The sequence below is a fragment of the Corylus avellana genome, chromosome 3, assembly GCF_965113065.1.
Source record: "Corylus avellana chromosome 3, dhCorAvel1.hap1.2, whole genome shotgun sequence".
Classification (NCBI taxonomy): Eukaryota; Viridiplantae; Streptophyta; class Magnoliopsida; order Fagales; family Betulaceae; genus Corylus; species Corylus avellana.
This window is the reverse complement of record NC_142492.1, coordinates 31,514,007-31,540,263: the sequence shown is the minus strand read 5'-3', so window position 1 is coordinate 31,540,263 and position 26,257 is coordinate 31,514,007. Positions and strand designations below refer to the sequence as shown.

The 26,257-nt window shown below is 34.7% G+C and overlaps 3 protein-coding genes across 5 annotated transcripts; all 3 read right to left on the bottom strand.

Annotated features, from left to right (window-relative positions):
- Nucleotides 1–1,110: 1,110 nt before the first annotated feature.
- On the bottom strand, nt 1,111–10,316 carry LOC132175600 (uncharacterized). Of its 3 annotated transcripts, none has more exons than XM_059587588.2 (9): nt 10,105–10,316; nt 7,321–7,730; nt 6,909–7,082; nt 4,864–5,037; nt 4,366–4,533; nt 3,842–3,965; nt 3,254–3,481; nt 2,996–3,120; nt 1,111–2,049 (listed from the first exon to the last, which is right to left on the bottom strand). In XM_059587588.2, the coding sequence occupies exons 2-9, from the start codon at nt 7,721–7,723 to the stop codon at nt 1,463–1,465; spliced, it is 1,983 nt and encodes a 660-aa protein (XP_059443571.1). In that variant the 5' UTR covers nt 7,724–7,730; nt 10,105–10,316; the 3' UTR covers nt 1,111–1,462. The 3 variants fall into 3 exon arrangements, with proteins under 3 accessions (XP_059443571.1, XP_059443572.1, XP_059443573.1); XM_059587589.2 differs by having other exon boundaries at nt 1,111–2,043; XM_059587590.2 differs by having other exon boundaries at nt 3,335–3,481.
- A 1,575-nt stretch (nt 10,317–11,891) lies between these two features.
- Nucleotides 11,892–16,108, bottom strand: LOC132175319 (uncharacterized). Its single transcript, XM_059587212.2, has 3 exons — nt 15,395–16,108; nt 14,426–14,576; nt 11,892–13,713 (listed from the first exon to the last, which is right to left on the bottom strand). Exons 2-3 carry the CDS (start codon nt 14,568–14,570, stop codon nt 12,299–12,301), a joined length of 1,560 nt encoding a protein of 519 aa, XP_059443195.2. The 5' UTR covers nt 14,571–14,576; nt 15,395–16,108; the 3' UTR covers nt 11,892–12,298.
- Nucleotides 16,109–18,286: 2,178 nt separating this feature from the next.
- LOC132175311 (Leucine-rich repeat (LRR) family protein) lies at nt 18,287–23,814 on the bottom strand. The gene is made up of 11 exons (XM_059587205.2): nt 23,479–23,814; nt 22,551–22,620; nt 22,272–22,318; nt 20,913–21,021; nt 20,669–20,754; nt 20,324–20,414; nt 19,523–19,608; nt 19,239–19,325; nt 19,013–19,128; nt 18,584–18,633; nt 18,287–18,495 (listed from the first exon to the last, which is right to left on the bottom strand). Exons 1-9 carry the CDS (start codon nt 23,575–23,577, stop codon nt 19,018–19,020), a joined length of 786 nt encoding a protein of 261 aa, XP_059443188.1. The 5' UTR covers nt 23,578–23,814; the 3' UTR covers nt 18,287–18,495; nt 18,584–18,633; nt 19,013–19,017.
- Between the last annotated feature and the right edge of the window lie 2,443 nt (nt 23,815–26,257).

The following is a 26,257-nucleotide window of genomic DNA, read 5'->3' as shown; positions in this document are numbered from 1 at the left end:
TGCAGTGAATGATCTTTCTCATTCTTAATCTGAATAGAAAAGAATAGGGGATTCCGTGAGAATGCTTCCAAACACAAGATGTGAAGATGCCCATTTAGGTAAAGCATGTGCACAAAAATTGGTATATCTAGATACTTTTAAAGCATTCTAACTTTGAAAAGAAGAGCGAACTAAACTAATATCAGAAGCTCAGTTATTAGTTTAGTTAATCTGTTTGAGTACATGTCTTTGATTGGTAGTATACTTTGAGAATGATGCCCAGTTATTATTACGAGGGTACAAAGACTAATCGGTGACATGGTTGAAAGTTAATAGGCATATATGCATATATGCTTGGTGGTAAGCTTTTCCAAGAAAACAATTTTAGTTTTCTTCTCATAATGATTGGAGGACCCAATTACCCAAATGAGGCACCCATGAGGCCATGATCTACGGAGATAGTAGCTTATGACTGGAACTGGAAGGCCCACAAAACAAATTCAGATTCTCATGGTTTGATCAACAAGGGAATGAGGGACTACTAGAGGACCATATTACATACCAACGGGCGTCTAAGGCCGAACTACTAAGAAAGCCAGGAGCCATAAAAGACGTGCATACCAGCCTTAGTGGAAGGCCCAAGCACTCACACTAAAGCTACCACACTACCAGGAGCACTTCCATATATACCCACCCCCTACACACCCACATACACTCTTCTACTCCTTTTTACTTGGCTTTTACTAGTTTTACTCTCTGAGAGCTTGAATTTTATCGACTTGGGTGTCGGAGTGCCTCTCATCTCCAAACTGACAGCTTTCTTACGAACTTTTCCTTATTTTGCAAGTGGAGCCTCTCCCTAAAAGGCGGCCTGAGGCACTCATTGGTTTTTGATATCAACACTGCGAGAATAACAGAGCCTAGCAGCAAACTGGGTAGAGCCACTGGCCATGCTTGAGAAAAGTAAAAGACCCTGCCTGACTGCATAATCTCCCTCTGCATAATTACCTCTCCAGTCAGCATTTCTCTCCTTTTTGCAACCATTTGCAGGCATAGTTTCACCCATTTGAGTATGGCCTCTTGCACCATAATTGCACACACATACACACACATATGTGCAACAATTGTCAATAACATCATAACAGTTTCACATAAGAAGATACTAGAGACTACATTGCTCCAACATTAAAGAGGCACTTTGGAAGCAAGAAAGGTTACTAGAGCTGAACAAGCAGACAACAGTCCTTACAAAATCATAATTTCAGTTTATGGACAACCTAACTTTTCCATGATGAGAAAGAAACTGATATGAACTGTACAAATGCACTGTGTACCGTATGATGAAAGTGAGCAGTCTGTAGTGCAGTTTAACGCTGTGTCTCCCATTCTAACTTGATCTTTACATTGCTGGACCAACTGTACTATTCAAAAGAGTTGTGGTTTGGGCTTAAAACCTACATTTCCTATATTTGCCATTCACAAATTAATCTTGAGACTGCCTTAAGAAGTATATTTCCTTCTTTACAGAAACCTTGGTTCTCTCACTAACCAGAAGAGGTTTTTCCGTTGTCATTATGATCTGACATGAAGTATCTTTCAATTTTGTTCTTGCAATCTTCTCAAAGCCTCGAGGAATGCCAAGTTGGTCCACAGTGAAACGCGGAACACCAAATTCATCCACAGTGAAACGCTTCCCATTTGAGCTTTGCAAGGGGAGCTCCAAAGAAAAGTCACTTCTAGTTTTGTCAATATCCCCAGAAGACAAAGCAGAGACATTTAAAATCTTTTTTTCAGACGTCTTCAAGGTACTCCCAGTTACAGTTTCTTCCTCAGAAATTCCAGAGAGTCTCGTAGATGCATCTTTTGAAACAACAATATCAACTCTCCCCACATTCTCCCCACCTACCATATCAATTTCCATATCAACTGCTTCACCGTTCTCCATGCTCGTGGGGTCATTGCTTACACATTCCAAAGGAGAAATGAATGGAGTGCCTTCCTCATCTGACTTGTCAAGAGTCTGATTGTTTTCTACTGCGTGAAAGACTCCCCACAAGAAGTATTCTGCCACTTTCATAATAAATAGGTAAATCATAAAAGAAAGGTGCTATTTAACTGAAGTAATATGATCCCCAAATGCACAATTATGCTAAACCAGGAAAGTATAGTAATTTGTAAGGAAAATTTACAAGGCAAGGCCCAAGTACAAGGTAAGCATAAAATGACCTTATTCATCCCTAAAGGCACATTACTAAACTAACAAAGAGAAGACTTTTCTAATGAATGTTGGACTTAATTCCACCTAATTCCTGCAATGGCACCACCAAAAACGTGATGGCTTCTCTCCATTCCAATAGTCCATATCACATATAAGGATGCAGATTTCCAGTCCACATGAGAGAAGCACAATTTTAAGTTAAATAAATGAATGGAAACCCATCAAATAAGTTCAAAGTCAATACTAACTTAATAGAAATCAAAAGAATTTTACGAAGTACATAAATTTAAGACTATGCAACATTTTTTTTGTTCGGCCCTCCCCTCTGCAACACAGATGAAGGAAGATTCAGTGTAAAAATTTAGCAGCAATCTTTTTTTCCTCGTTTTTTTCAATTTACTTATTTTCCCATTATAAAAATGGGTCTACGGAGTCAATATCGAGTTCATCAAATATAAAAAGGATCTTTTCAAATAATCTCATGACTTTGCTTCTTTCCTTTCCCACTTAACAGTCAAGCAAGGACAATTTTAGTACTTCACAGCCCTAGTTTTCTCCTCGGTGAGGTTGCAAAAACCTTGGTACTTTGAACACAAGCACCAATATATCGGTTGATAACCCTAGATTTCATTTCAACTTTTCAGTATTAATCACAATAATCTCTACCAAAAAAAATCAGAAAACCTAAATAGTTGTCCTTAGTATACTGATCTATGGGAAAAGCTGAAGCAACAGCGAAAAAGTAGATGTAGATGAAAATAAAGGAAAACCGAATGCTATGGATTCCAGATAACTCACCCTGTGAGTCCATATGCAGCTGCTTCGATGTAAATATCAGCAACTCCACACCATCAATGCAGCTTCTCATCATTGAACTTTGGACCTCCATCAGCTCAATCAGACAGGCAATGTTCCCTTTGGATCTAGAAATCAATAGAAGACATGTTAAAAAGAAATTTATAACCAACAAATACCATTAGAATGAAGAAAAAAAAAAAAGATGAAGAAGAAGAAGAAAATGAGTTTTTCACCCAGAAATCATATTCCAAAACAGACCTCTCAATATTATCAGCAGGGAAAAAATATAAAGCAATATCATTAAGATCAGGACAATTGTTCTGGAAGAGTTCTGCCCACATTTGGCACCGAGGAAGCAGCTGAACCTGAAGGACTGGAGGCATTCTTTTTGAAAACTCCAAGGCTTTCCGACTGACAGTAAATGGAGGTCGAGCCTGGAGACCACCATAAGATTTAATAGGTGTAGCAGTAAAAAGAAAGTCTCCCCTGAAGAAAGACAAAACAACGAAAACTTTTTAGAGCAGGAAAGCCATGGAAATTTCAATTACAAGATTACATGCTAGAGTAACCATCTAAAGGAACTTAACAACTTTTGCACCTTGTACCCTTAAGGAAAACATTCACTTAAATGCTACAATATCATAAGATTAAGTATCTGCACTGCACGTATTAAGAAACAATCTACCAGACAAAGTTATGAATATAATCTGCCTGTGCGTACCAAGAAACAATCTACTAGACAGAATGATAGAAATATTGACTTCTGTGCATTCCTTTAATGAATGAAGACTTCCAACGTCATAAAAGAATAGGTTATATGCAAAATCATGAAGATTGGTTACCCACTTCCAAGTAACATGTAGAGAAGGGAGATTATTATGACATAGCTTGAATTTGGGTAAAATATTCAGCAAGTCTCTTTCTTCAACAGCAGAGTTCTTACATTCAGCAACAGCTTTGAAGTTACCACCTTTAAAAACACAGGAAAAGCAATTAGCACGAGCAATTGGATTAGAAAATAAAATCCAAACTACAACACGATTTGCCAATTTCAATATCATGTAATGATATTATGACAGTTTATTTGAGTAGCATTCTTCTTCTTTTCTTTTTTTTTTATAATTTTTTTGGTGTAAAATCATACCTTATCTAGATATCATGACATATGCATTTTAATGTCAAAACTTTATCCATTTAATCATAAAAATCTAATTTTTTTTTTCCTAATGAAATGTAATTAAAATAAAGTGAAACAATTATTCTGCCTCTATACCATTAAACCTATTTTTTTTATAAATAAAAAATAAAAAAATCTAGACCCAATACTTCATTTCAGTAAAATATTTAAGTAAATGGTGTAATTCTCTTGCCTGGAGTGACAATTGGCGAAGTATGCATCAGTGGTGAAAATGTGCATGATGCTTTGTTTGTATTGCTCCCTGTCTTCATTGTAGAAGTTTCATGTTCTTTAGCAATTGGGGGATCCATTGGTAGTTCTCCAGAAATATCCTCCTCCAAATCCACGAGAGCCAGTTTTTCTGAAATGGAGATCATTAGGACTAAGACATAAAAGAATATCTATATATTGAAAGATAAAATTCCCAACCAGTGCATTACCTTTTGAGTTTACTTATGAAAACAAAATACTGAATTAATAAATGCCCCCAATAAAATCGAATCTCATACTTTCTAATTGGTGAAAGATAGCTTTCGTAAGGCAAAAATGGAAATAAAAATGTTGACTCCACTTCTAAGTTTGTTATTAGGAAACTTCTACGTCAGCAAATGAAAGTTGCAAAACAATAATATGCAAAGAGCCTAACAGCTCATATTAGTAAATTCATAGGCATCAATAGGGATTCCATTACCTGAGTTGACAATAGGTGAAGAATGTCTTGATGGTGAAGGTGTATGTGATGCTTTATTTATAGCATTCTGTGTCTTCATATTAGAAGTTTCAACTTCTTTGGCAGGAATAAGAGCTTCCATCAATGGTTTCTTCATAACAAGCTCTTCTGTAGCAGCTATAAGAGGCCCTTTCCCTGACATGGAGACCATATAATCATTCAATTGGACTCAAAGATAAATATCATTAATAGCATGGACAACCAGGCTAGAGCATCAAACTTGTATATACTCAAGATAGTAGCTTGTACCACCATTTCATAGCATGTTGGTAACAATTATGGGAGGACATTTTTATAGCTAGGTTTGCCTAGTGAGGCCACTACTTTCTTTATTGAAATAAAAAAGGAAAGGATTGTACCAACTGGTTCAAACAATCCCAATTTGCATCACTTATTTGAATTACTACTCGTACCTAAAAAATTTATATCGTAATTAATTGAAACTCACAGTGCTAGGGTAATGTAATGTACTTTTCTTCTAGCCCAGATAATTTGTTACTTTTCGATTATAATCCGAAAAGTAACATACTCAGTTCAAATGCAGGTGACTTTAGTTGAGGCTATCAAGTCTATACCAAATTTGTTACCAAGAAAAGCAGGAAATAAAGTTTTTTAAGTTGACTCAAAAATTTCAAGTTGAGCCACCAAGTCTAGACTAGCATCTACAATGCGTTGAGAGAGAGCACAGAATGTGAGGATGCAAATTATATTGACTGTTTAGCTTTTTCTCTTCCATCTATGTTAACCGATTTGAGGACAAACTTTATGTAAATGTGGAACAGATACAAGATCTTTCAATCGTTTATTTTATTCTCTTTTGATAAGTAACAGAAATTTTATTAGGAAGGGGAGAACCTCAAGTATGCATGTCATATGCAATTGATACACCTACAAAATTACTTGATGTTTGAATAATGTAAGGTCAAAATCAACTTCTTTCAAGGGTCATGACTAAGTGCTTTTACGGTTAGGTTATTGGGAACCCTATATTTATTTCAATGACTTGATTAATTATAATTGACATCTTATCAGAATTTTACGGCCCTTTTGAATTTTCTCTAAAACCCTAGAAGATCTAATGGTTTTTCAGAAGGAGTAATTCCTAAGTTCCTATGCTAAAATCCTAACTATCCCACATCGGTTAAGTGTAATTTTAACAATGTGTATATAAGCTCTTGGACACCCTCCATTACAAGCCGATTTTCAAAAGTAAGTTCTACCGAAGGTTTGTATCATTTGGTATCAGAGCCGCCACCACATTGAGTACGAGATCGGACATAGCTCGTAGAGTATGAGATCGAATGGGTTGTGACTTTGTAGCCAAGTCCCAAAGAGGGTAACGTATATGCTATATTAAAATGTCTTTGTATTATGTATGAACATAATATTAAGTCATTGAAACTAACAGGTGAATGGAGCTACCAAAACAAAAAAAAAAGTTACCATTAAGTCAATATCGACAAAGTGAATCATCGGCTGCGGAGTGTGGTGGTATGTTACAATTGTAAGTGTTCCACGTCAGTTAAGTGCAATCTTAACCATGTGTATATAAGTTCTTAGGCAGCCGCGCCTTACAAGCTGGTTTTCAATGGTAAGTTCTACTAGATTTGTAATGGAGTACTAGTGCGATGCTAGTGGTGATTCTTTGCTTTTTCATTGTATATTCTTTGGTTCCAACAAAGATAACTAGATCTATAAACCCTTAATTTGTTCACCAATTTCACCAATACCCAATTTGTTACACACACCAACTCTAATTTTCATAACCCTTAATTTTCCTTTCGCCATCCTATGTCATTTTTTCTTCCATCATGACAAGTGTAAAAGCATTTATAAGTAATACATCATATATTAGTCGCCTCGTATTCTTCATTGAAACTTTTTGGACAAACCATTTCAAATTTTCTATTTTAATGAGTCAGACATTTCATTCAATAATGAAAAAGTGACAGTCTTCAGTTAAAGGCAAAAACAACTTAAATAAGAAAACAAAAAAGTTTTCTTGCCTGTACTGACAACAGGCAGACATTTTTTTGATGGTGAAGATGCACATGATGCTTTATTTGTAGCCTTCTCCACATTAGTTTCAAAGGTTTGAACTACTTTAGCAGATGCAAAGGCAGCTACCAGGTGTTCCTTGCGACCATATTCCTTTGTGAAAGTGACTGGAGCCTTTGGTTCTGACACAGAAAACATAAAAGCAACTGCAGGTATAAGATGAACAGTCGCACATATACACCTTTAATCAACACAAGCACAAAAAAATCTGTTACACCCTCGAGAGATTTTGAGAATTTCATCTGTTTCTTCCGTCCCTTTCAAAAACCTTTTTCAATTTCGGGCTAAGATGTAAGAACTTGAAAAACTAGAATTGATGTAAAACTAGAATCTTGAAAAAAACAAAAAAGAAGTTATCACCTTCTAATTTTTTTAATGCTTTAGGCGTCTGTTGATTAGTCATTGAATGCACTCCACCATGCCTAGGAAACTTCACAAGTCCTGAAGGTCCAACACTATCATGTATTTTTAACCTTAAAGGATTTCCTTTTTCAGTGGCTCTTGATGACAGCCTAATTACTTCCTCAGTAGGAATGAACTTCACTTTGCCAGTTTCAACTGTCTTTTGCCTTCTAGAAGAAGCCCGCCCCCGTGAACTGGGACCTAATGTATGAATACTTTCATGGCAAACAACGTCAGGAGAATCCAATGGCATGGTTCTTATCGTGTCTTTCTTCCTACTAGCTTCTAATGAAACTATGTTGTTTGACAAACATGATTCACAAATCCAGTCTTCTGGGATCCATTGGAGATTAACCCACATACAATAACTGAAAAAAAAAAATGGCAAAAATGGAAACATGTTGAGAACAAGGATGACCATAATTCTAATCTTCGTATTATATTCATCAAACAAAAAAATTAGATTAAGGCATCATGGGAGTCTGGTGTAGGCAAGTAGGAACTTCAAACAATAATTTTATAGGAAAGCAAGGAAAAGAAAAGATAAGGTTGAAAGACGATACCATACACATCCAATCTATTCAAGTACAAGATAGAATGATTATGATGGTTCAAGAGCAGAAAAGAATAAGTATAAGAGATCTGTCCAACCACATTAGGGTTCAAACACACTGCATTTGGGCCATGAAAGAACCAGCAGCATTAGCTCTCATTACTTTCAAGAACAAGAGAAACAATATACCTAAAGAAGATGGAACTAGAAATTATGCAGACTGATCATAATTAGAAGACATTATTCTAAAAATAAATGAGGGAAATAAAGGTCACACTCCTTCATAGAGAGAGAGAGAGAGAGAGAGAGAGAGAGAGAGGGGAGAAAGAGAGAGAGGGCTAAGGGTAATATCATACACATGTTCATGAGCTATACTACATTTACTGCAAGTAGCTATCAATTCTTCAAATCCAACATTACCACATATGTTACAAGGTTCATCCTGCAAGGTGGAAGAGTATCACATATGAATTCCAGATTAAAATTACCAATCAAAGGCAAAAAGAATGAAATAAGAAAAACTTGACCCAAAAGTCCGTCACATCTACGAAATAAGAAAATCAATATGACATTAATGTAGCTAGAGGTCATAACAATCATGGATCAAACCAGATTTTGCAGTTTCTGAAACAAAAACTAAATCACTTGTCTTAATCTAGATTACTGGCACATAACTTCCTTCTGTTTGCTTGGATTCGACTTAGGTTATTGTGTACTTCTTTCCATCTCTACCCCAAACATGTCAAGCACCCATAACAACTGTATAGGAAATTCTGTTAAACTGAATAGCTTTAGGACTACAAAAAATGGTCTACATAAGACCTGAAACCATAGAGTTATAGACAGACTAAATAAAATGTAACTGCAAAGAACCTATGCGAAGTACAAATGAGCATGAAGTGAAGATAAAATATACAGAAAAACATATGTAATATTATCAATTTCTAAAGTAACTGAGTGTAGTGCAGTTCTAAAAAGTAGGAACTCATACTGTATCTTAGTCAGAAAAAATCTTACAGTGATAAAACTGAAGAATAGGCTAGAACAGGGGCATAGAATTGAAGAATGTATATAATGTAGGGCTTCAATACAAAGAATAAATTGCTAGAAACAATGAGACATGGAGATGTCAAATACTTATCTAAAACCTGTAAGGCTAAAAGAAAATGGACCATTATCATATAGGACGCATATTAAAATACTAACAAAACTAGATACTATAATAGAAAAAAAACAAAACAAAACAAAACTAGATACTAAGTCATGATAACAAAAATGTTGATGGTACCAATGATAAACAACTAAAGAGACGACAATGGAAATAAATATGTAATTAATACTTTTTCTAAGTAAATCAATAAATATGTCATTAGTACTTCAATTATGTGATACAAATAATCCTAGCAATCATAAAAACAAAAGGCACAACAAGAGTTGCTTTCAAGATCTTTCAACTAGGATGCTCAGTTGGTAGCTCAAATAGCAGTAGAAGCAAACCAATCTTTTAATACGTGTTGCTAACTGGAAGTGACAACAACATTTTGGTAGAAAGTCAATAAAGTTTTTAAATCCTGACAACATTCTACTTTCAAAATTAATTAGTTTAAATAGGAAAAAGATTACTAAAACCAAACAAATGTACCACAAAATTTTTAGAAATTAAATGGAACATAAAGCCATGTTAATCAAACAATTACACTGAGTCAAGAGTATATAAAATTTCTTCCCCACATTTATACTCAGTTTCAAAATCATAGTAAATTCGGGCTCGAAGTTTCCTGTACATTTGTGCCCTGTTGGGAAATTAAATATTATAACTCCAAATTATTTTATGGTATACTAGTGGCAACGTAAGGAGGGTCAAAGATGTCCAACACATTTCTAGCCCACTATGGACATGGCTTCATAGCTATCAATGCTACTAAAGAAATATAAAACCTACAACAGGTTGTATCCAAACAGAGATTAAACTTTCCAGAATACAAACCATATTCACCCATAACATTATAAAAAAGAAATCTCAACAGCACATTCTTGAAAAGAGAGAAGAAAAAAAAATGCAAACCCCACTTCACCCAAAATACAGTCCAACGAAAATGGAGTGCCAAGTACAAAAATGGAGACGAGAGAGAGAGAGAGAAAACAATGACAGAATAAGGTATTTAGGGGTTTTTATGTTTTTTTTTTACCGAGTTGGTGCGACTCCGAGGTGATTTCATTCTCATTGTTGCTGATATTCTTCTTTATGACCTCGTCATCTGCTCCCTTCTTCTTCTTCTTCTTCTTCTTCTTCTTCGTCTTGGAGAGTCAAAAAGTATGCTTGTGGGGCAAGGCACAGAGGGAAGGAAAGAGTGGCATTTGTTGTGAGGGTGTATATGGTGTGTGAGTGTGACTCAGTGTGTGTGAGTCTCTGCTTGCATATTCTGAGTACTCTCAGCTACCAGAAGAAGGAAATGAAATAAAAAATGAGTTAAATTTTTATTTTTTATTTTTTTTCTCGAGAAAAAGTTGATGGAGTTGAAAGACCATGCACTAAGGTTTGGGTTTGACTCTAGCATTGAAAATTTCTTAGCCTATTAGTATTAGTCACTTTGCTCGATCAGTCTTGAAGGTTGGAGCACCTGTGGTTCACACCGTCTAAGCTCCTCTTGAGCAACGCCCCACAGTATTATTATAATTACGCTCGAGTAAGATAGTTATAATTGGCCTTTCCTCCAACCTTTTTGGATTAAAAAAAAAAAAAAAAAAAAAAAAGAGGAATGAAATGCAAAAGTGGCGCTTGGGTTGTACGTGACTCACACTCTTCCGATTCTGTACAATTTGTTTGTTTATTTGATGGGTCCCGTCAGTACGGAGCGCCACATGCAGTGTGTGAAAACTGGGTGGTATTATAGTTTTGTGGTTAATTGTGGTAAAAACTTCTTTCATAAATGGTAAATTGTTCGTGTTTTAAATTGATTGTTATATTTTTTTTTTTACTAAAAAGTAAAAAAACTGTCCTAAATGGTAAAATCCTAGAATAAGCCATTGCGTCTAAACTTTACATAGAGTCGCTTATTACGGTCAATCCTGATAACAGGTAACTAGGCCACCTTGGCACAGATTAATAGGAATTTTTTTACTCTTTGATAAGTAATCAAATTTAAGGCTTTGCCAAAACATTTGTTAGAAAGGAAAAATATCTTGTTTACTTACTATATATATATATTATGAGTCAATAATTTCCTTATATTTGGATCATATTATCTTATAAATTTAATAGATCAACTATTAGATTTGTAAGGTTCATCATTAACTTATGTGAAATATACGTAAATCTACAAATCTAATGATTGATTTGTAAGATGAGATGAGCCAAATATAAAAATATATGTATTGACCCTCAACATTTCTCATATATATTTGTTAAAGAGTAATGATACAATGCACGCCTGGTGTGCATCAACAGTGATGCACGCCAGGCACAAAATTTTATTTTATTATTATTTTATTATTATTTTAAAAAAAAAAAAAAATTTGCACAGGCGTGCATGGGCGTGCCACGCACGCCGCGTGCATTGTATCATTACTCTTTGTTAAAAAGAGTTGGACTATCTAAGGCTGGTTACCATATGGCAAAGTATCTACGTGCAACCTAGGCCTCGAATATTTAGCTGCCACGTAGGATCAAAAAGGCACCCAGCTAGGCCCCACCTAATAACCCTGGATAGGCTATGTTGCAATCGGCCAAGACAAAGACGAAATCGCTAGACATGACACGAAAATGAACACTCTTTATGACGCGGAAATGGACACTCTTTTTCTCTTTCTTTTATCCCTTTAAAAAAGAATTTTTTTTACTTATCACTATACAACTTGTTCAAATCTCATTTCACATTTATAATACATCAAAATCTAATAATAATTTATCACAAATTCAATGGTAATCTTAAAATCACATCAGTTTTAGAAAGACACAAAAAGGACATAAGGAAGAAAGAGAAACAAAATTTGTGTAATAAATCTATCATTAGAAAGGTAATTCAAAATTATATCACTGAATCCTATATCCTTATACTTGTGTGTATCCGCTAACCATCTCCCCCATCCAAGGGTGATACCCCCCCTACAAAGATAATCATCGTGGATTTCTTTTAGACAATTTTTTGAATTACATGAATATGGAGATAATAAACAAAAAAAAAATATGAGGGGACCTAAGCACATGTAACCAATCGCCTTTTAAAACACTATATTACAATGAAGGCAAATGTACAAAGGACAAAACTTAACCCTCCCTGGTCCCTATCTATGAGATGAAACTTCGTGAGATGGTCTCCACATGAAAGCCTCAGATTTCAAGTGCTTCTGAAAAAACTACATCTGGTGCGCGGATTGGCAAAACTAGCTCAATTTCTGACCATCTCCAAAAATCTCTTCAATCATACTGCAAGTTGACAATAAGTCAACTTTATTCTTAGGGCAAGGCATAAACCTGGCATCCCAAACTTTCGTGTCGCAAGGCTCCACCATATATTCATGGCCAACCCCGCTGCTTAACCCGTTAATGCCACTCGGCCAGTGATTGCCGTTTGCAGACTTTGCCTGCGTCACTTGTGAGGCAACCCCCAAATCCGAGGATGTGCACGAATCATCTTGGACTTCCCCATCTCCACTTTCATCCAAAGGAGTTTTATCCTGAAGCAGAATTGAGGGACTGGAACCACAGTTGCCAGGCAACTTCTTAGGGCTTGCTTCTGAAACGTTGGTGACACCCTCTCCACTAGCAATATCTACATTATTATCACAGGTTCCATCTGTAGCATCCTTATCATTCTCTTGCAAATCATCTTCCCTGCTCCGATCAGAACCTGGATCATCGTGATATAAAGGAGACTCAACAACAGAGTCCTCATCTTCCTCTGTCATTCCAAGTTCATTGTCACCATAATCATCACTCCCCTGCCATTCATCATTGTCACTATCGATGTTCATTGGGACACGTCTGTTCTGCTCGGCCCTCCTCCGAAGCATAAAGACATTGAAGTAGTAACTAACAATCTCCTTTTTCGTTCGGGAGGAGAAGACAATAGAGAGATTTTTCCAGAAATTCTTACCCAACGATGCTAGATTCGAGAAGACAATTTCATTAAACAAATATTCCTCCTCTTCATTCCATTTCTGTGTCACATGCTCTCCCATGTCATCAAACCCCAGCTCCACAAATCTTTCTAGCCCAATGTTCTTCAAAAGTTTCTCCCTTGCTTCCATAATGTGCTGCCTGACACATCTAACAGAACCCCCATCCTCACAGCTGCAATCAATTCTACCATTTCCAACTTTGACACCGTTGCATGAAGACAATTCCAAATCAGGCATTGGAATGACACAGGTCCCCATCAGTCTCTTCTCATCTTCATCCCCATTGATGGGGTTGGAGTCTGAAATTGCTTCCGATGTATCTAAATGATTTGAAGTAGCCTTGGTACCCTGTGAACTCCATGCTGGAATATCAGCTTGATGATTGGGTCCAATAGGAACACATTTTCGAGGAGGACCATCCAAAAGTATAGAATAGATATACTCGCGAGATAATGTCCTTGTTGGACGCTCGGCATGAAAATAGTCTGGGAAACAAGATCCATGAACTGGTGCCCCCAACCAGAAATCTTCTTCACTTGTACTGCTGGTGGCCCAAGAGGAGATGGAAATGCATCCAGGAACACTGGCTTCAGTGTCCTCGGCACTTGGAAGTTCAGTAAATATGCCATTTGAGAGCTTCTCATCAACTTCAGCATTACCTTTCCCAAATCCACCCTCTACCAATTACACATTAGAACTCAATGAGTGTTTGTTGAAAGGTTACAAAAGGATATCATCCAATCAACTTGTCTTTGCATCCAATCACTTGGTCATAAAGACAACCCAGGAAACAGGAGAGTAAAACAATACCATTTAATGATCCTGGGAATTCATGTAAACACTATCTTCCAACGGGTAAAACTAATGATGCACATGCACAATTGCTTCAAAACAATTTTTAAATTCAAGCTCCAAAGTTTTTAACCAGGCATAAAGAAATGCTTGTCTGTAAATAGATAAATAAAAATCATTCAAACTAGAAAAAATGAATTGGTTAAGAGTCAAAATTCTGTTATTCAACAAAGGTGGACCACTAAAAAGAGTTAAAACTCTACTAAAATGCTCACAAATGAATCATTGAAACCTTTTATATGGCTAAAATAAGTATTTTGGATTTGCATGTGGTTCAGAGGAGATCGGATGAGTAAAATTACACAACCAGGCAAAACTTGGAATGGGACACACAAGAAGTAGCACTCATCTGGTGGGTATACAACTGCTCAGATAGTATTCCCATTTTACACTTCACATCATAGAAATTTTTTTTTTTTTTTTTTTTGGTTGACAAGGAGTCCAAGGCTCTCATGTCTAACATTAGTAAGAGACCTTACACACTTAAAGAAACCCACATTCAGCATTCCACATATTAATGGAGACTAAATGTCTCACCTAATTTGTGAGGGATCTGGGGAGTATCTTCAGGAAAAACAGATTCCGAAAACGAAACTAGCTGATTACTGTGTCCCAACTGTCTTGGAAGCTTGGAAGAAACCTCAAGCACCTCATCATCATCAAAGCGCCTTTTCTGAACCATTTTATACTGCAGAACAGAGTTGAAAGAAGTTAATGCAAAACGAAAGAAACAGAACGTTCATATTATCATTTGACTGTAAGTTGTAAACAAAGCAACCAAAGAGAGATAATTGTACCACAAAAGGAAAATTGAACAAAAACAGGTCATTTAATAGCTTTTTGCAACAAAAACATACAAAGAAAAAAGATTTCAGACCAAGACTCTTGCTGTAATTAATAGCTAATGCCAATTACAATTTGCCTAATTCTTTCAATTAGTATGAGCTTTCATATGAAGCAAAGTCATCCTAAGAACTCTTCTGAAACTAAATGTGTTTAATTATGCTTCTGTACATTTCATCAGATACCCTTTTCTCAGACATGCAAGGAATTATTAGCCATCAAAATGCATACATAAATCATCTACATATTAACACCGCAACCATAAGAAGTAGCGCGCTATTTACATTATCAAGAATTGTATTAGTCAATTTATTATTTTTTACCTTATCCAAAAAAATATTTTTTTTATTAGATTTTATGGCTAATTTTTTTTTTTTTTTTTAAAAAAAAAAGGTGGGGCCAGTGATTTGGGCAACCCTTTCATAAACAGAGCACCATCTCTAATAAAGGGCAACTTGGTAAAAATAGCTACAATCCTAATTCCCCTAAAAAAAACCAAAGAAAACAAAAATAATATTAAAAATGAGCCCAGAGCACTGTAAAATTTAAAAAAAAAAAAAAAAAAAAAAAAATGCCAAAGAATTACAACAGATAATCTTTTATGATTAACTACAAATGAGACGCTAAAATTTCATAATTATTAACAAAAGGACTGGTTTATACCTCAAAAGAAGTCTTCGCCAAATGATATATCAGATCGTCGAATTGGGAAATACTACTCAAATTTACAAAGAATCAAGGGAAATTTTCGAGAATAATCGAACAGTTTCACTTTACCGGAACCCAATTCAATGAAATAAAGAAAAGCCCTAATTTCTTCAAGCCCTAACCTTAGATTTTCAAATATTCAACGAAATTCCAAAAATTGAATCGGAACCACAAACATATACAACGGCTCGCAGCGAAAACACCTCAAAATCCTGAAAGATCTAAGAATCAAACAGCCCCTCAATGAATCAAACTCCGAAACCCCCCCAAAAAAAAATAGTAAGTTTACAGATCGGAAAAGATTGAATCGAGGAAAACAAGACCCAAAACCAAAATCACTAATCCATAGAAGGGTTTCACGGATCTGAGATCGAAGACACGGATCGAAAATTTTCTGAAACCCTAACCCTAAAATTAGATGGAAATCACGGCTAGGGCTAAAGTTGGGATCGATCGGTAGAGGAGAGCGAGGAACGATTAAATCCAACCTTGAATCAAGAATTCAGAAGGAAAATCGAGGTTGAATTTGGACGAGAAAGGATCTAGATCGAAAAGTGGCGGCGATTAACGAAAAGGGCAAATTTAGGGTTAGGTTGTTTTTGTTAAAGGGTTGTCCGAGAATGCGAAATACCAAAAAGAGACACGTATCTAAATTTAATTACGGGGACTGCCCCTTCTTGTATGGGAATAGAGGGACGTAGATACAAGGTTTTATATTGGCACGAGGTTGGTGATGGATTTTAAGATTCTATTACAGGGAAGCGAAAGGATGACACGTGGTATGTGGACGGAGAACTGAGGAAACAACTTGATTGGGGGTTTTTGGCTCGCTTTTTCTTTTCTTTTTTTTTTTTTTCTCTCTCTAACCTTGGGCAGCCCAAACGTGATTTAAAAATTTCAAGTTTTTCCTAAGAGAAATAGTGAAATTGAATCTAGACCATTGATTTTTTATAACTACTAAACAAAATATGATATTATTGGTAGATAGGACAAAGCCAGAAATTATTATGGGCAGGGGTAAGGGGCCAAAAAAAAATTCTGCGAACGGCTAGTACCTTATAATTTTTTTTTACCTTATAAATTTTTATTTTTTACCTTCAAATTATTTTGTTTTTAGGAATTGATGGGTCATGGCCTATGCCAGTCCCTCCTCCCTGTCCTTGCTGATATAGATAAATTCGAGGTAAATATGACATTCAATAACTTTTAAAAAATAAAAAAATAGTCACAATCTTAGAGATGTAAACAAGATTGAGGCATAAAAATAATAATAATAAAAATAAAAACTATATTACAATGTTTGGAAGAAGATCGTGAATAATCAAATCTTTTTGTTTTGAGTACATCTCACAATATTATTATGAAGAAAAATACTATTTTTTTTTTAAAAAAAAAATACCAAATAAAAGAAGGACCAAAAAAAAAAAAAATTATTGCTTCACACATTTTTTTCATTTTTTATTTTTTATTTTGTTAAATTAAAAAATAAGGCAAAAGTTGGCCCAAAGTTGGGTAAAATAGTTTGGTCTTTAGCATTTTCCTACCATAAATAAGGTAATCTATATTGGTTGTATATATTTTCTTGGTTTTTTTCAAATTATTAGATACCATATATTGAGTTATGTAGGGGTGTAAATTGCCTCTCTCAAGACGAGAGTTAAAATGTTCAAATGAATCAAGTCAATTCATACTAAACTATCGGTGTAGATGAGATCATTTGTTTGTGGTAGCAATTTTTCTTTTTCATCTAAGGCCAAGTCTATTTAGATGGGATAGAGTTTTCCTCAAACTCAATCTATATAAATGTCATGTGTCCATTTGCATATGAGATGCACATGCATTTTTAATAGCAATGACAAAGTTGAAAGGAAAATTATTAAAAAAACATATGATTCTCAAATATTATTTAAAAATGAATGATTGAATATGCATCTCACATGCAAACGGACACGACATTTCTATAAACTAATTAACTTGATGATCATCAAGTAGAGAATTGATGTTACAAGTTAATTAGTTTGAAGTCGTCATAAAAAAGGTTGAGAGTAGTTAATATCTCGGTTCAATTTACCAGGATTCCCAAGATCTTTATGATCTTGGCGAAATGTAAAAAGCTGAAAAGTAAACAATGCTTGAAAAGTTATCGTGATAAGTTTCAGTTCTACCATGTGAAAATTTCAGAAGAAAAGATGAAAGTAAATAGCGCCCGACAAGTTATCATGTGAAGTTTCCAATTTAAAAGTCAGCTGTAAATAGTTCCACCCTAACAAAAAACTATTCATGAACAATGCGACCCTACAGATTACCATTCATGAACAATACCATCACCTAAAGACAAGTTTTCTTTTCTATTTAAGGAAGCTCTCAGAAGAGTTCCAATCATCTCAGAATGTTTCCTAAATGTGTTTTAATGTATCTTATGTTTTCCAAACTCGTGTTATTCTTCATCATTTCAAATTCAACTTTCAAGTCAATTACTTTGTAATTAGTAAGTACTCTATTGAATTCAAATTTGAAGTTAATTATCATGTCTTCAACTTCAATATCTAGTTTATATTTTCATGAACATATTTACTTTACATGTTTCAATAATTTTCCTTTGAGTGGGGTTTGACCAAACCTAGAAATCCATCACTTGTCCAAGATACAAGCACATTTCTACATAATTCCTACGGATTCTACTCCCATGGTTGCTAGAGAAACTCACTTTTCCAAATTAGATGCAACAACACTACTTGGACATTACCAGAGTTGTGTGTCAACCAATTGTTCATTCAATTAAGTTCCAATAATAGATGTACAGTGAATTGTCCTGGGAATCATAACAGCCTGAGCACTTGTTACATATACAAGCCTGCAAAATGACAGGCATATCAATAATAAAACAACCACCATTTACAATGTGATAGAATTGAGTTGGGAGACATTATTTCACATGCGACAAAAGAGGTATAAACAAATGTTGTCTGTCCATCCCAAGCTGAAATAAAAAGCTGGTTTTAATTTATGTCTGCCAAGAAATAACACCCATTCTCTTCCGGTAAACCCCCTCTGGTCTGTTAAAAAAGAATAAAAAGTTCAGAGCATTCATAACAATCAAAAAAATAAAAGCAACCAAGAAGAAAATATGCATAAGTTGATTACCATATGCAGCTGTAACTGTGGTAGATACGAAAGCCAGCATCAAATAGGTCCTACAAATAAAGAAGAGCCATAATTAAGGAAATATACATAAAGAATCAAATTTGTGAACATAACAAAAAATGGTGAGAATATATAAAGTTTTTAGTAGATTGTACAAACCACTAAATCAAGAATACGAAAACCTCCTACATTCAAGATTCCCGAACAAAATTACTCCCTAAAAGTCTGTTTTTTCTCCTTTTTGCTTGACGCTTCTTAAACTCAGTATAATAAATCTTTTGGTACTTGAAGAGTTTGGATAGAGCACCAAAAATTATCAGATTGGTAATATTTCAAGATCAAGCCTGAACATATATGGACATGTTTACAAATTGACTCTGCCGGTGCAAGATGCTTAAGTAACCATAGAGATTGTGGCGTGGAACTTACTTCATTCATAGATCAACACCCTCATCAAGGCCTTTTGACCCCATCATCACATTTGAATCAATTTGCTTGTCAAACTTCTTCTTTCTTCTTGCTTCAAAATCTTGAAATCCTTCCATCTAGAAGTGTGTAAGGTTTAGTTGGATTGAGACATACATATTGAGAAGTTTGCTGAAATATGTAATGAACAAATAAATAAATAACAATCCAAAAGGAAATTATGGAATACCTGCTGAAATTGATCCATAGAAATAGGATTTCCATGCAGGGAAATATTCTGCAGAGCTTTGCAGTCTTTCAACAGATTTGGAGGTATCTGTTCAGAAAGCAATACTAAATATTAATACAGGCATGTCCAGCTATATTGAATAAATAGAACAGTATGAAGGGATTCAAAAGAACCACGACTCTGCCATTCTTTAACCCCCTTATTATATGAGGAAAGTTGACAAGATATCCACATGCATGTGATAAAATGGAGAGGGAGGGAGAGAGAGAGAGAGAGGAAAATACCTGGTTCACATTATTGTTGTTTAAGCTGAGTGACTTTACATGAATGAGATTGCAGACTGATGCAGGTAGATCTTCAATAAGATTATCTGAAAGGCCATCCAGAATATCGTAGTTGTGAGTGGTAAAAATAGAATCAATAGATTACAACCATAGCACATAGGTACCAAAGTAAAGTTCACTCAGAACTCTTCAAAAAGAACTAGTTAAATAATGAAAAGATATCATGTGAAATACAAAAGGCAGAATCGCGCCTCCAGCATGTCCACTAAATTGACACTCTAATCTATGAACAGCTTAACAAATTCATAGTGATCGTAAATTTGAGAAGCACATGATGACATTCAACACCTCAACAAGAGAGGTAACAAATTGTCAAAGTGAATTTAGTAAAAATGTTATTAAGAAAAATATGGGTCTTGTTTGATAACACTTTTTAGAGAAGTTTTTTACTTTTTTGCACAAAAAACAAAAGCATTAACAAACAACTTCAAACACAAAATATTACCAAAACACTCAAAACTATTTTCGCCTTTATGTCGCGTCAAAAAAATTCAGCCAAAAAACAAAAAGTACCATCTAAAAAGTGTTATCAAACTAACCCATGGTCTTTGCCAAATAGTTGATGAAGATTTTTTTAACATATATATATTCAGCAGTGAGCTAAGAGTTTCTGCAAATGCAGAAATTATGACTCTAAATCTCAGAAAATTACATAATTTCCAAATCCACTTTTTGTTCTAGCGTGTTAGGCAACAGTTGTTATACAAGAACACATCAACTTGAAGAAAGATTTGAACATACCATTTGCTTGTAATTCTTCAAGCGAGAAACAACTCCCAATTGATTCTGGAAGAGACTTCAACTTGTTATTTGACACATTTAAAAGCAACAACTGCAAAGTCAAATAATCAATATTAGATGCCTGGAACTTATAACATATGCTAAATGTGTCATGCCTTTGTAAAGTGACATTTAAATGCTCAAAAAGTCATGTGAAGTTAACTTTTACTTGTGATTCTGATCATCAAGCACAACTACTGCATCTGACTCCTATTTCAACTATTCTACCATTAAAGAAATGACCAAAACCACAGCAGCAGCATAACAGTCAAATAGCATTCCAGTTCACTGGATAAAATTACTCACATTGCGCAAGCTCCCAATGGTCTCTGGCAAGCATGTTAACAAATTTCCTGAGACAGATAACCGCTCAAGCCTCACCAGCTGCCCCACTAGAGACAAAAAAACACATAATCTGGTTAGAAGCTAGTGAAAAAATCTCATGCAAGCTACAATCTAGGAAGTCCGCAGATAAAGCCAAGGCAGGCACATAAACGATATTAAAATTTACAAATTAGCATTCTCTTACTTATTTAGAGAAGAGAATTACATTCATCAGGCAAAGAAGTTTGTCGATTTCCATCAAGTGTCATAACTTTTAGAGACTGAAGTTTCCCCAAATTCGTTGGTAGTCGCTCGATGAGATTCTCAGATAAGATCTGAAAAGATAGAGCAATTTTAAGCTCATGTCCTGCCTATCTTGATCATATTATAATGAGCACTAATGGGAATTTTTGTAAAAAAAAAATAAAAAAGAAAGAAAGAAAGAACGAAAAGAATCATGTGCGCATAATCATGTCATAAAAAATATATAACAAAGATAAGCCTTAGAGATAAAGTCACAAGAAAGGCTCTTAGAGAAAAGTTTATAAATGAGGTACTTGACTAGAGAGAACAATGAAATGTTTCAATGAATCACTTACAATTAATTCCAAAGAATATCTTTTCTGGTGTATGTCCCTCTCTAAGACTCTTTGCTTCCAACACAGCCAGATCAGGCCGTACATTTTTTATTCCTTATAAATATTTGTATTGATCAATTCTAAGAAGATAAAGAGACTGAATATCAGAGAAATTCAGTTCCATTAGAGCATTCTACCTCCAATAATGTCCCTTGGTTAGCAACTATGTGTGTTAGCCAACCTAGGTACACTGATTCAAATCAACAATGGGTTCTAATGCCAACTAAAGCTTTGTGAAGCTGGATGGCTCTATCCAACTTCTCCCTTTAAGATGCAGCAGACACGCAGCATTAAAGCCTTATACAACTTGATGAAGCTATTAATAGGTAATCTCTCAAGCATCCAACCACTGTCTCTCTCTACCATATTTGTTATTAAGGGTGCATTTCGCATTGCGATTTTAAACCAAATTGCAAAAAATGTGTTGTTTGTGATTGTGTTTTTAAAAAAGTACGATTTGAAAACGTAAAAAATCTGCACTTTCAAATCGCAAGGGGTATATTTTTAAAAACGCACGATTTTAAAGGCTAAACTACAATTTTACCATTAACTGAGCTTTTAAGAATCGTGTTTTCAAATCGCTATTTTTAAATCACACTTCTTGAAATCGCAAAGCCAAATGGACCCTAATATACATTTGCATGTTCTTATTCTTTGCAAGAAATTTCCTTTTACAACTATGTTCATTGTAGTTTAACTTGGTATGTTACACGGACTAAACTTCCGAATATAAATCTTTATATGTTATTAATTTAAATAAATAACGCATATACTGTATTCATTGGTTGAAACTAGAAGCATTCTTTTCATCACAAAATTGACCAGCTGTCTCAACACCAAAAATGTTACTAAATGTTATATAATGTATGCGTATGAAAAATGCTTTTATAGCATGTGATCATGGAATGTTACAGCACATGTACACAACTGAATTTAAAGATCCTTACCAGGCGTTGCATGTTAATTAATTTGCTTATGTCCACAGGTATGTCAACTGCAAAAATGAAAGAAAAATTTAGTAAGAGCCTAAGAGGTGTTAAAAGTAAGACAACTTCATTCTTTAGGGTTTGAAAAAACGAACAACATCAATTCCTCACTACTAACTGAGATCAGGTACAGAAAAGTATGAGACCAAGTGCTGAAAGCGGCTCTTTCACCAAAGTTAACCAAGTGACTCATATGCTTTTCAGAAAAAAATAAATAAATAAATAAAAATAGAGCATTACCTATTTTATTGTGTGTTAAGTCGAGAGTTCGTACAGATCTCTCCAGGTCGAAAACTTCATTTGGGAATGCCTGTTGCAGGGAAATAGAGTATAAACAAGTAAATTTGGTACTTCTTCAACTGGTATTATAGTATCCACAAGTTCACCTCCTTATATTTTTACATATTGACATCTACCAATCTATGATGATGTTTTGTTCTACTTATGCATGCATAAACCATAAAATATGGGTTCACTCAATGCATTGAAGAGATATCTATGCGGGTATATGTGTCTCTATATTGATCTAATCGAAATATACATTGACCACTCTAATTGCAAAAACTTAAAAACAGATAGAACCATTGTATCTAAATCATTTTAGTGTTCTCCAATGCGACAATACTGACAAGTTCAACCAATGAAATATTTTGTGTTCTCAACAAGATGAGAGCCCGTCCACTTATTTGAACTTTTGAACTCTCTTCTACTTTAAATTACCCACACTAAATCAAAACTGTTAAGAGCAACGACAGGTGATACAAAAACACAATTCCAAAAACCAACTTGACCAAATCTCTTTCACCCTCTAAGAAACACACCCATTAATTCAAACCCAAATTCCCTCACTATTGAATACAGAACACAAAGACCCACAACCCCAAAAATACGCAGAAGGGCATAAATACAATTAATATACACACCAAATCAAAACTGTTAAGAGCAACGACAAGTGATACAAAGAGACAATTTCTAAAACCAGCTTGGCCAAATCTCTTTAACCCTCTAACAAACACACCCATTAATTCAAACCCAAATTCCCTCACAATTCCACACAGAACTCAAAGACCCACAAAACCCAAAAAAAAAGAAAAAAAAAAGCAGAAAGGCTTAAATACAATTAATATACATAAGGCGATACAGGAAAGGAGAGAGGGAGAGAGATTACCTTCAACTTGGAGTCTCGGAGAGCCACAATGCCGGTCGAGCGCCACCGCGCTATCCTACTGGCCTTCGAGTCGGCGTTCTGGCTCGCACAGCAACCCATTTCGCGATCAAACAAAACAACCAAAGAGGAAGTGAAAATTTCACGAACTCTCTCTGTGAATACTGGGTTTGAGAGGCCTAGGTGCGTTGTGGCTCAAGGTCAGAGGTTGGGAGGAGAAGCTGTTGTCATTTCCTGGAAATTTTGGGAAGGAACAAGGAAACCGCGTTGGCTTTTAGTTCATTTTCATACGCGGGCTTGATCTTTGTTGGTCGTGCGCGGTACGCAATTGGAACGCGGAGACATGTCATAATGCATTGAAAATAGTGTCACATAAGAGCATTCCCAATGGAAGAGCCATATTTTTATGTAAAATGGCTCTTTAAAACTCACTTTTATCTAGTTTAGCTAAGCCATTTTTAAGTGTCTACACATCCGATTAGCTATATTTCTAAAAAAAAGGTGGGAAAATATTTGGGAAAAAGATAAAGCAGGAGAGATAAACACTAAAAAATAAAATGGCTCCCTTAAAAAGTGCTGCTACATTTAACTTTTTTTTTAGCTCTTTTAATCAAATATCTATTTTACATATATTTTTGGCTCATCCAATGTGGGAGGTTTTTTGAACATTTGAAGAGCTATTCTAGATAAAAGTAACATTTGGCTCTTCCATTGGGAATGCTCTAACAACCAACCTTTTCAATCCTTTGTCATTTCCTAGCCATTTTTGCAAAGAGGAAAAAGTCACCTTCGTACTTTTTATTATAATCTTTTTAGGTCTGCTCCATTACAACTATGACATGGGTACGGGGTATAAGTATGTCAAATTCGGAATAAGCTTTTATAAGGTTAATTGGTACTCGACTTGATTGTAAAATAAATCGTTTCGTGAATATAAGTTCTAACTTGAATATTAAATGAAATAAGTTTAGCTTAACTCGGTTAAGCTTACGAGTATGCTCGTATACGCGTATATGTTTTATTAAGTAACAAATATATATATATATATATATATATATATATATATATATATAGTCAATAATAATAAATATACCATATGATATTCATATAATCATAGGGTATAAGTTAATGTGACATTTAATCAAATTATTATCATTAGATACTTTATACTTAGAAATTGTATATCACATATCGCATATCACATGATGTTAGATCTAAGATAATATTAGTATGAATTGTGAGATAATATGATCATATAATTTAAGTATGAGTGTATGACCATTAGATCATTAGGACTTTGGAGTTTGAGCATTACCATTAGATAATAAGTTAATATGATAATAATTTAAATTAATAATCATATGATCTAATTTAATGAGATCATACGATCATATAAATCACCATTACATTAGATCATTAGGAGTTTGAGTATTATGTATTTCCATTAGGCATTAGATAGTAATTTTATATGATAATAATTTAAATCATATGATATGATCATTAGATCATATAAATCATGATTCATGATAATACATAATAATTTAAGTATTACCCTAAACCCTGAAGTCCTAAACCCACCATTACATCATTTCATCATTAGGAGTTTGAGTATTACCATTAGGCATTAACATAATAATTTAATGGTAGAATTCATTTAACCTCCTCAAATTACCACTACATTGATAATCTCTCTCCCCCCCCCCCCCCCCTCTCCCTCCAAAACAATTAATTGCGACAATATCTCCCGAAACTTAAAAAAAATTGATAAATTGCCCCCCAATGCTAGTAAAATGACAAAATTGCCATTATAGAAATTTCAATAAGACAAAAAATATTCCTAAAAATTAAAATAAAATTAAATAAAATTAAAAGACAAATTTTAATTAAAAAAAAAAAACTGGGTGGTTCTTTCAAAAAGTTTGAATAAGTTTTATTAATAAAAACACTGCAAGCAATCGCTAGCAGCCCGACAGAGACGTTGAGGGACGGGATAATTCTGGTGGTCAGGTTCAGCTTCATGACAATGAAGGTGAAGAGAACCCCAAGCATAGAGCTAACCACAAAGGCCCGAAAAGTCAGTTGCCTCTGCCATGAGGGCACCTCCTTGCTGGATAATATTTCTTCTATGTATTCCTTTAATATTTCATCCTTCTCATCTGCATCTTCCGCATGAGCTGCCATTTTAATGTATGTTAAGAACCCTCTCTTTTCTATTATTACATAATTAGTCATTTCCTTACTAGGTTATAATTTATTCTCCTACCAGGATTAGGGTTATTAATCCTATTCCTATTAGGATTATGTTTATTTTATACTCTATTAAAAGGAATGTAAGTGCCTTTAGGCCAAGCATCCAATAACAATTTAAATAAATTGATATAAGCAAATTGTGAATGCTAAACCCCCTCGAAGAGGTCATATCTTTCTTAGGTTTTTTTTTTTTTTTTTCCTCTGATTTTAGTTGTTAAGAACTACAGTTCTTACCAGTGTACTTGTCTTCTTCGTAAGACATGGCCACCGCATCCGGCCCTGCACGGGAAGCCATATGATCCAATTCTTCTCCTACCTATAGGTCTCATCCGCCGTGGCAATCTCATGCATAGATAAATTGATGAGAAGAAATAAAAAAGCCCTAAATTAGACATACAACAACATGAACAACTGAGAGGTTGATTAAACTGCTTAGGGAAAAAAAAAGAAAAAAGAAGAGGTTGATTAAACTGCTTAGGGAAAAAAAAGAAAAAAGAAGTTGATTAAACTGTTTTTGGGGTGGCTGGCTTGG

Coding starts and splice junctions, on each gene's coding strand:
- LOC132175600 (XM_059587588.2), bottom strand. CDS start 7,723: ATGTGGGTTAATCTCCAATGGATCCCAGAAGACTGGATTTGTGAATCA. Junction 7,083..7,320: donor AGCATTAAAAAAATTAGAAG/GTGATAACTTCT, acceptor TTTCTGTGTCAG/AACCAAAGGCTCCAGTCACT. Junction 3,966..4,365: donor TTCGCCAATTGTCACTCCAG/GCAAGAGAATTA, acceptor GTGTTTTTAAAG/GTGGTAACTTCAAAGCTGTT.
- LOC132175319 (XM_059587212.2), bottom strand. CDS start 14,570: ATGGTTCAGAAAAGGCGCTTTGATGATGATGAGGTGCTTGAGGTTTCT. Junction 13,714..14,425: donor CCAGATCCCTCACAAATTAG/GTGAGACATTTA, acceptor TGTAATTGGTAG/AGGGTGGATTTGGGAAAGGT.
- LOC132175311 (XM_059587205.2), bottom strand. CDS start 23,577: ATGGGTTGCTGTGCGAGCCAGAACGCCGACTCGAAGGCCAGTAGGATA. Junction 19,609..20,323: donor TGAAGAATTACAAGCAAATG/GTATGTTCAAAT, acceptor ATGGCCTTTCAG/ATAATCTTATTGAAGATCTA. Junction 19,326..19,522: donor ACAACAATAATGTGAACCAG/GTATTTTCCTCT, acceptor CTTTCTGAACAG/ATACCTCCAAATCTGTTGAA.